The 10369-nt window shown below is 50.8% G+C and overlaps 1 protein-coding gene across 1 annotated transcript; it reads right to left on the reverse strand.

The window, feature by feature from the left end:
- Positions 1-7943: 7943 nt before the first annotated feature.
- On the reverse strand, positions 7944-8697 carry LOC119328474. The gene has a single exon (XM_037601457.1). It carries the CDS (start codon positions 8560-8562, stop codon positions 8227-8229), a length of 336 nt encoding a protein of 111 aa, XP_037457354.1. The 5' UTR covers positions 8563-8697; the 3' UTR covers positions 7944-8226.
- Between the last annotated feature and the right edge of the window lie 1672 nt (positions 8698-10369).

Below are 10369 nucleotides of genomic sequence, written 5' to 3' on the forward strand. Positions count from 1 at the left end.
CCAGTACTCGCCAAAGTATCTAAAAATCCTACCGAGTGGAGAGCAACTCTCCCACTCGGGGGCTTAGCTGCAGTCCAGTACTTGCCTAAGTATTTGAAAATCCTACCGAGTGGAGAGCAACCTCCCACTCGGGGGCTTAGCTGTAGTCCAGTACTCGCCTAAGTATCTAAAACTCCTACCGAGTGGAGAGCAACCCTCCCACTCGGGGGCTTAGCTGCAGTCCAGTACTCGCCTAAGTATTTGAAAATCCTACCGAGTGGAGAGCAACCTCCCACTCGAGGGCTTAGCTGTAGTCCAGTACTCGCCTAAGTATTTAAAAATCCTACCGAGTGGAGAGCAAACCTCCCACTCGGAGGCTTAGTTGCAGTCCAAGTACTCGCCTAAGTATGAAATCCATTCCGATTCGCAAGGACGACGAGGTGCACGATGACTGCTACCTCCTCCTTCGGAGCTGCGCCGTAAATACAACGTGCGCTCTATTCCAATCCGCAAGGACGACGAGGTGCAGGTCGACCGCTACCTTCTCCTTCGGAGCTGCGCCACCAATACAACATGCGCTCTATTCCGATCCGCAAGGACGACGAGGTGCAGGTCGACTGCTGCCTTCTCCTTCGGAGCTGCGCCGCAAATACAACGTGCGCTCTATTCCGATCCGCAAGGACGACAAGGTGCAGGTCGACCGCTACCTTCTCCTTCGGAGCTGCGCCACAAATACAACATGCGCTCTATTCCGATCCGCAAGGACGACGAGGTGCAGGTCGACTGCCGCCTTCTCCTTCGGAGCTACGCCACAAATACAACGTGCGCTCTATTCCGATCCGCAAGGACGCAGGTCGACTGCAATTTGTGCTCCATCCCTACCTGCAAGAACGATGAACTGCAGGTCGACTGGATTTTCCTCCTCAGAGCTGCGTCTCAAGCATTAAAGTATATTCTGAGTGAAGAACAAAGTTCGCTCGAAGGCAAATGCAAGCATATTCAACGATAATCCAAGTTCAGATAACATCCTACGGATTCAGAAGTGCTCAGGTGCCAAGCCTGTAAAAGTTTATCGGTTACAAAACCACTCGGCATTCCGAGGCAAATTTAAGGCTAAGCATAGAAGTTTTTCTTACTCCTCAGGTGGAGGACTGGAGGGCGCGACAAACTGGTCCAAGTCAATTCCGTCAGCGATCCGAGTGGCAGCAGCAATGAAGGTCTCCATGAAAGATTGGAAATCATGTTCTTGGTATTGGCAACTTTGATGGACGCCAGCTTTTCCTCTCGCGCATCCTTGCAGTGAACACGGACCAGGGACAGAGCAACGTCAGCGCCGCACCTGGCGGAAGACTTCTTCCATTCTTGCACTCGACCTGGAACTTCATTCAGTCGAGTCATTAGAGACTCGAGGTCATTTTGAAGCGTCGCTCCTGGCCAGAGTGTCGAGTCGATTCGCGACGCCACAACCTTCAGTCGAGCAAGGTAGTCAACCACACCAGCAACACGAGACTCCAGTCAGAGCACGTTCATAGCAGCTTCATCCTTCACAAGAGAGTTAATGGGGTCCAAGCTTGTCTCCACTCGACTGGTCTCCTCCTCGAAGTTTTGGCAGAATTCTGTAAACATAATTCAAAGATGAACCAGCAGTTCTACGATGAATCGGTGATAATAAGTCAGTCGGATAAGAGAGATTACCCTCAAGCATGATGAATAACTTCTTGGCGAGCCCTCCCAGATAAGCCTCCAGATCGTTCTTCTTCCCCACCAGTTCACTAGCCTTGTCATTCAGAGCTATCTTCTCATTCTTCAGACGGCCGACCTCCTTGTTGGCCGCGTCGAGAGCAGCTTTCAGATTGGCGTTCTCCTCTTCAATTTTACCGACTGAAGCCAGTTTTTCTTCCGCAAGCTTCGTTTTGTCCAAAGCTGCCTTCTGCGCCTCGGCAAGGTCATGGTCCTTCTTCTTCAGAGCCTCCTTCATTTTATCTGCAAAATGACAATGAGATCAGAATCAAGAATGGGCAGAAATATAAAGACAGTCGTCAAGTTCTCACCAGCCATACCTTTTGCTTCGTCTTTCGCCTTCTGAAAGTTCTCCTGAGCAAGCTTCAAGTCAAGGTTGAGCTAGATCTGGGTTTTTTTCAATTCAGTATAGCGAGCCACAAGCTCGCAAGATTTCTGCGAAGGGTCAGTCGACAGACATCAAAGATAGGTTGCTTCCGAGTGACTAAGAGAAAAATCGTAACATTTCTAAGACTACAGCCGAATCAAAATATTCAACAGTAGTCTCGGGGACTACACCTAGTGGGTGCACTCAGCGTGCCCCCATTGGTTCTACCGACTTGGTCCGATCAGTCGATCGAAAGGGACCCAAAAAAAACACAGGTTCTTCAGACCTTAGTCGATTGCCAGCACTCGACCATGGTCTCGGGGACCACACCCAGTGGGTTCACTCAACGTGCCCCCACTGGTTCCAAGATTCCATTCGACATGGTCCGACCAGTCCGAGTGAAGAAGTTACAGTGAAGAAACTGAGAAATACAAAGACTACAGTCGACTGCCAGCAGTCCACCATAGTCTCGGGGACTACACCCAGTGGGTGCACTCAGCGTGCCCCCACCAATCCAAAAATTCAATCGACACACCCAGTGGGTGTACAGATACAGAGATCTTCGGAAAGAGAGTCTTCAGATAGCATATCCTAACAGAACAAGTGGTGACCAACTAACCTGGACGTTGCTTTGAAGGGCTGAGCTAGCATCATAGGCCGCTTGGCTGGCTTCCCGGACCGCCTTCACCTGCTCCATCACGATCCCCGCCTGGCGTATAGCCTCCTTAGCAGCACCCACTTGGTCCTCTGGGACGTGGTGTGTGGCGAAAAGGGAGGGCGGGTCAGCAGTCGACGACGAAGGCCGAACACTCGTGACTGGCACTGCAAAGGACAGAGAAGTCCGAGTGATATTGCCACCCTCCTGAACCAGTGTCTCAGGCACTGATGCAATCTGAGTAGTCTTGCCAGCCGGCGCCTTTCTATTCCTCCTCGGCCTCAGTGGCGCCTCGTCATCATCATCAGGAAGATCAATGACATGAGGAGGAGCTACAGGAAAAATCCAAAGTTAAAAACGAAAATCCAATCGACCAAAAGTGAAACTATAGAGATCGTACCAAGGTTGGAGGTGACAGCGTCTTCCATTTCCTGGTCTTCGTTCCTGGCGGAGGTCTCGGAGGTAGCAGCACTGCAGATTTCAGAAACCAGTCGGTTAGTCAATGAGTCGACCAAGAGTCTGTCCATGCCAAACGAGAAAACATAAGTTCTGTTGTTACCCAGAAATGGTGGGAATGGTCATTCTCATCTTGGGCAAGGCCTTCGGCGGCCTTGATGACGCCGCCTGTGGATGCTTCGGCGCTTTTTCAGTCAGCGCCGGAGAAGCCATCCGAGGGCGTTTTGACGACTGCCCAACAGGCGCAGCCGCTTTGCCACGTTCGCTCGCGGGGTCGTGGGTGAGCTTGGATCGCCTTTCCGTGCGAGGAGGATCGACTTCCTCCTCCTCCTCTCCACTGGAGCCGTCGTCATCCTCTTCCCCCTCACCATCAGATTGTCGCTCCTCCTCACTTTCGCCTCCGCTCGCCTCCTCCTCCTCGGCCTGTTCTTGCGCCCCGTTGGGCATCGAGTACATCTCAATAATAGCCTGAAAGACAACAAACAAGACAAAAGTCAGTCGATTGATTTTAAAACAAACAGAATGAAGAAAGCAAGGTCACAGTCAGAGATGCAGAATTGGACCTGATCTACTTCGTACGATTGGTCGAGTGGAGGAATCCTCCTGGCTCCTCGGGGGTTGTCTTTGTTCCCTGTGATACTTAACAACCACCCCTCCACCGTAGCCTCGTCGACCTCCTCCGGGTGAATCCGAGTGGTGTCATCGGGACCCGAATACATCCACATTGGATGGTCACGAGCTTGGAGTGGTTGGATACGCCTCTGGAGGAAGATCTCTAGCAAATCCATACCAGTCACCCCGTCGCGGACAAGCTGAACCACTCGACCAACCAACACTTTGACTTGTGCCTTCTCTTCCGGTGTCACTTTCAGAGAAGAAGGTTTTTCTGCTCGGTTCAGGGAGAAAGGGGGAAGACCCGTCGCCTGTCCTGGAGTCGGCTGGTCTCTGCAGTAGAACCAGGTCGACTGCCACCCGCGGACTGAATCAGGAAGAACCATAGCTGGAAAAGAACTTTTGCTTCTCATCTGGATCCCAAGACCCCAGCACATCTGAACCACTTGCATCTTATCGTCACTCCACTTGGCTTTCTTAACCGACTGAGAACGACAAGTGAAATGTGCTTGAAGAGGCCCCAATGAGGACGGCAACCCAAGAAGTTCTCGCACAAAGACACGAAGGCAGCAAGATACATGATGGAATTTGGAGTAAAGTGATGGAGTTGCGCTCCGAAAAAGTTCAAAAAACTCCAGAAAAAAGGATGAGGGGGCAGGGAGAATCCGCGGTCGACATGAGTGGCGACAAGGACACACTCACCCTCGAGAGGTTGCGGCTCGATCTCGTTCCCCGGGAGGCGCGCAGATTCGTGAGGAATGAATCCCCCCTCGGCCAGGTCATCAAGGTCTTCCTGGCGAATCGCCGAGGGCATCCAGTCGCCCTGGATCCATCCCGGCGGCAAGGCAGACCTCGAGGAAGATCCGCCCTGACCAGACTTCTTCGCCTTTGCCTGCGATGTCGCCTTCTTCGCACGCTCCAGGGCCGCCGTCTTCTCCTTCACCATCGCCACAAATGAAGCTCGAATAGACCGACGGCACCGGGACGGGAGCAGAGGTGGCGGAGGAATTCGAGAAGAAAGGGGAAAAATGAAGGTGCACTGTTCAAAAGCCCTGGGCCTGCGACTTATATGGAGTTGCTTCCGAGTGACTGACCTGTAGGCCCAGACAATCCTGTCAAATCCCGCAACAGTCGCGCGCGCGATACGTGGCGAAAAAGGTGGCGTGGAGATCGAGGCGGCTCCGCCCTATCCCGTCCGATTACTGCGGCCTCCTCCGCCCCGCGCGCTTCCCAAAATTCGAATCCCGCGAAATCCGCAAGCAACAGAACAACTCGTCAGACGGAGGATCTCCTCCACCCCGTCACTCGGAGCTTTTCAAATAAAGAAATTCACTCGACTGAAACCAAGAATGGATCAAGGCGACTGAAAAAGAAGTTGGTATCGTTACTTAGGTTCATGGATCTAGGACAAGATATACTCATAGCACGAAGAATGGGTCGGAAGAGTTCTCAACTCCTTCCCCACTCAAACCTCGATCCATTCGGGGGCTAATGATGAAGCTATGTACCTAGGGTAGGGTCATGGACCTGTCCAAGCTACCCTCCCCAAGGACATCTCTAGAAGAAACCACATTTCAATCGACTCAGAAGTGTTCCACTCGACGGACTCGAAGACACTCGATCATGAAGCCAATCACTCGACAGCCAGGAGATCTAAAGTCACTCTGCATGCAAACGGTCGGTCATTAAGTAGCTTTATGGTCATCATAGCACTTTATTTGTGGCGTTACCAGTAACGCTCGATCTTAATATACCTTAAACCCTACATAACTGAGGGCCGGAGGGGTCTGGCGAACTCTATATAAGCCACCCCCTCCTCGGTGTAAAGGGTTCGCACCCCTGTAACTCATACACACATAATCCAGTCGACCGCCTCCGGGCTCCGAGACGTAGGGCTGTTACTTCCTCCCGAGAAGAGCCTGAACTCGTAAATCTCTTGCGTATACAACTACTCCATAGCTAGGATCTTGCCTCTCCATTCCTACCCCCCTACACTACTGTCAGACTTAGAACCACGACAACCACCTATGGTCTGGCACCCCGACGACCGCCCGCCGCTGCCTCCAAGACCCCGACGACCGCCGCCGCCGCCTCCCAGACCTGGACGACTGCCGCCGCCGCCTCCTAGACCATGATGGCGCGCCCCCTCGCCATCGAAGAGAGCCATCTTTGTGTTGATGTTCTGCTCGCGTGCTTGGATAGGCTCATGGAGCTGATTGCTTTTTTGGTTTTCATCTAAGGGTGTTCCTTCAAATTATAGGGACTTGTTTGAAAATCTAGATAAATACATCATCTAACGCCGTCTCGGCCGAGACGTTATGCCATGTCGGCAAAATCTGGACCCACCTGTCGTAAACATACATAAAGCGCTCTAATCCGCCAATCAGTGTTATTTGCAACAAGATTACACAAGACGTGATGTTTTCTGCCAAAAAATTATAACGTTGTTTTTCTGCAAACCTAACCTTCAAAACGGTGGTTTCTTGCAATTTACTCTAAAATTGTCACTTCCCACTAGCTGGATGACCATTTCACAACGCTGTAGTACTACGTTATATTATCGTAGATTTTATCGGGCCGTGTCATGCGAGCCGCCCTTACCAGCAATAGAGGAGTAGCCTAGCTCTGGCCTTCTAGATGATCATCAGAAAGATCATAGTGGTGCTACTGCTACTAGGAAAGCGGTGGGAGGTGCGTCCATGCGTCGAACAGAGAACGGTTTGTGGAATTAAACGAACGAACGATGGTCATGTACGTATCAACCTGCCATGGTCGTTGCCTGTTGGTCACGGGAAGGTTCATCAGTTCATAGGAGTTCGATTCATCGAGACGTGTAGCCCACCCAATCGAACACAAGAAGTTTGTGCCTTTGTGGAGGTTGGTAGAGTAGTGGATTACAGCGAAGGATGCCCAGTGGGCCGTGGTACGTACGTTGATCTATAGCTGCGTCATTGTTAGATAAATTGATGGGGTCAGGCCAATTGTTGTTTAAGAAGACAGTGCTCTCAGATCCAGAATCAAACAATGGCGGGTCCTCGGTATTATCCCTAATCTAGGACGGCCAAATCAAATCAGCAAACGCATGGCTGCAAATCAGCGAGCTCAATGGTGTTCAGATCATGGCTGGAAATCAGCAAGCTCAATGGTGTTCAGATCAAGAATTAACTGATATACGTACTATGTAGGTTCAGAAATAACTGTTGTTGAGATCCAGAATTAACCGATATTTAGGTTCAGAACCAACTGATTTTCAGATCCAGAATTAATTGATATTCAGGTTCAGGATTTTTTTAAAAAACTATGATCTTTTTTATAGCAAATTCGGAAACTATATGACCTAAAGTGTTATTTGTAAAACTATGACCATGTCGGCCTCTTTAGGCCGAGGACCAACTTTTCAGCCAGCACTAGGCCGAAATAGGCTTTTCGGTCTCCTAATGGCCGAAGATGGGCGCAGCTGAACCGAAGAGCTGTTTTCGGCTTTGCTCAGGCCGAAGACCACTCTTCGATCATCTTTTGGCCGAAGGGCTCATAAGCATACTGCAGCGCAGTCGGCACGGACGACCTGAACGTGTGTAGCCACACCGAGATTTGATGCCGATGCATGTGTTTAGTACGTGGGCAGCTCGCCGGCTGGTTGTGTGCACGTGTTCATATACATACGCGTGCTTGCCGGCTGGACTATATCATGTACGTATATTGTACTCGTATGCCAGTACTTCTCGGCCAATACATGTGCGCATGTTGGCGGCATGCGTGTGTGCTAGTACGTATGCACCAAGTTCTGATGCATGCATTGCTATCTCGGTCCTGATGCATGCATTAGCCACGTACAAACCGCATGCAATACCGATCAGCCCTTCGATGCATTAGTCTAATGCATCATATGTACGCTACGATCACCGGCCAGGCGCTCTTCGGCCAAAAGATGACCGAAGAGTGGTCTTCAGCCAGAGCAAAGCCGAAAACAGCTCTTCGGCCCACTTCGGCCAGTAGGAGACCGATGAGTCTACTTTCGGCTTGGATAGGTTCAGAGCTAACTGATATCCAGATCCAGAACCAACAGAAATTCAGATGTACGACGGCAGATCTGGCAAATGTAACTGCAGATCTCCAATGTGGCAACAAGAGACGGAATAGAATCGAAACATCTGATTCTGAAACATCTGATTCTGAGCTTGTACTCTAATTACAGTACAAAAGCAAAACTAGACCGGGGAGCATCGCGGTGGCCGGAGACGACGGGAAGGGGCAAACCCTAAAACTAGATCCCCTCCTTCCTCTCCTCTGACCACTCCTCCCTCCATGACTAGAACATCAAGGACTCCCCACAACAACCACGGGGAGATCCAGAGAGGAAACACTATGTACAGCGGCTTCGCGTCGGCGAGATGGTTGGTTGGCGGCCGGATCTCTCCTAGGAGGAGCGGGCGAGGCGGGAGGCGATGGCGGAGTGGTACATGGCGTCGTGGAAGCTCTCCGTCTCCGACATCCGGGCCCGCAGCTGCCGCGCCTTCTCCTCCGTCAGGCCGCCCACGAAGGACCTCCCGGGCTTCTCCTCCTCGGCCACCACCGGCGGCGCGGCCTCGATGTAGTCGGCCTTCCCGGACCAGCCGACCAGCGGCGCCCACCACTTGCCTCCCTGGGGTGTCCCCGCGGGAACCCGCCCGGCCCCGGCGGAGGCAGCGCGTGGCCGGACCGTGGAGGGGCGGGCGGAGAAGGAGACGGCGGACGCGGTCGATGCCATGGCCATCGGTTAGCTCGGTCGGTACGCTTCGCTTCGCTCGAAAGCTTCTGCTGGGTGCTGGGTGCTCTGCTTGGGTGAGGGATGAGACGGCGAGACTTGTGAATGAAGCTGTGAAATGCGAGACGGTGGGTGTATGAAAAAGCTGTGGCTATGGTGCTCGGGGTGGTGGGGAATTTATAACGGGGAGGAGCGGAGCGGGGGAGGAGTGGATAAGGACGCCGCGTGGACACGTGGAGGGGATCCGGTGGGAAGGCGCGGGTTTCCGTTACGTGATACTCACTGAGTGACCGTTGCGTGGGGTGCTTTTACTGCCGGACGGTGATGGTGGCCGTGAAACCGTTGATGGTATCGGGCTATCGGCACACCGGAAAGGCGCAGCGGGCAATCGGGGCCCGTGGGCTGAGGGCGACGGCGATGTTTCGGATCTTGGATGAGCATCTAGAAGGGGATCTCGGATCTTTGTTGCAGCAATGTAGGATGCCGCTCCAAAAGCATACAGTAACAAACATAATCCGTGTTTAAGCACACGAGAGATGCACCCGGTAGGCGCCCGTTCACGCCTCCCACGGGGACAAAAGTTGCAACCCACCAGCTGGATCCACAATTTTCTAACGATGAACGGACGGTGACTGCGTCGTCGAAGCATTTGTGACTTGGACTATTTCACTCCAAGCCTAGATTTAAGATTACAACGCAACACACGTCAGTTCCCTCACCAAATAAGATATTTTCTATAGTATATATTACAGTATATGATTTCTGTATTTGCGTTACAAGGCAAAAGGTGGCCTTTGACCCCTACTTTGGGTCTTATTACTCCATCCTTATCCCTGCCCTTGGAGATTCCGAAGGGGCTGCCCAGGGAATTTACGTAGATGTTTCTGGTAGATACAACTTGCCGGCAGAAAGATCACAGTGAATACTAACACGTCTGCACGACACAAGAGTAGTATTGCTGTATTTTACCGTCTCCACGTCCTTGTCACCTTTGCGCTGGTTAGCTCGCTAGATGGCCCCTTTGCATTTCCCATAATTGTCACTTTCGACTTAGATGACCCTTCGCAGGCATCGAATAAATTTCTTATTATTGTATCTACTCGTACTATACCATATGGATAGATGTATGCCTGTCATGAGAGCAGCATTTAGCACAATTCCAGGAGTGGCCAAGCTTTCTAGATGTTCCCAAGAAAATCATGCCGCGCGAGGAAAGAGACACGAGGTGTGCGGACTGTTATGTGCTCATGTAGTATTTGAGTGGTTCGATTTGGGACTTCCAGGGGCCATCTCAAATCGTTAAACGTTCATGGACCAATGAGCACACGAAAGAGAGAAGAAAAAAAAAAGGACCTAACAGGACTCTTATATTATCCCTATGCATTTAAGCAGTCCTCGAATCCTCATATTGAGAATAATGTAGAGAGAATATGTGGGCTGGCGGATGCGTCCAGCCAGTCTATCACGTAGGATGTGGCCCACCACTTTCTTTTATTTATTTATTCTCTTTTTCTCTCTTTCCATCTCCATCAATCACATGCAAGTCACCGGATTATACGTCTCAAATATATGTATAATTTTTTATTATTAAATGTTATTATATTATCACCTTTGTATGTTTTTATGTTATTTTATATTATTTTTCTAGACTAGCCTATTAATTTAGTGTCCGGTGTTAGTTCATGTTCTTTTGCATGTTTTTATTTTTGCATATTGTATCTACCAGAAACATCTACGTATATTATTTTTGCATGAATGATCATAATTATAATTTGCGCTATTCCGTCAAATGTCTAACAATAATTTGTCTACCTTG

The sequence above is a fragment of the Triticum dicoccoides genome, chromosome 1B (assembly GCF_002162155.2).
Source record: "Triticum dicoccoides isolate Atlit2015 ecotype Zavitan chromosome 1B, WEW_v2.0, whole genome shotgun sequence".
NCBI classification, from domain to species: Eukaryota; Viridiplantae; Streptophyta; class Magnoliopsida; order Poales; family Poaceae; genus Triticum; species Triticum dicoccoides.

What these genes read in the sequence shown, in the direction of transcription:
- LOC119328474 (XM_037601457.1), bottom strand. Translation starts at nt 8,562, where the DNA reads ATGGCCATGGCATCGACCGCGTCCGCCGTCTCCTTCTCCGCCCGCCCC.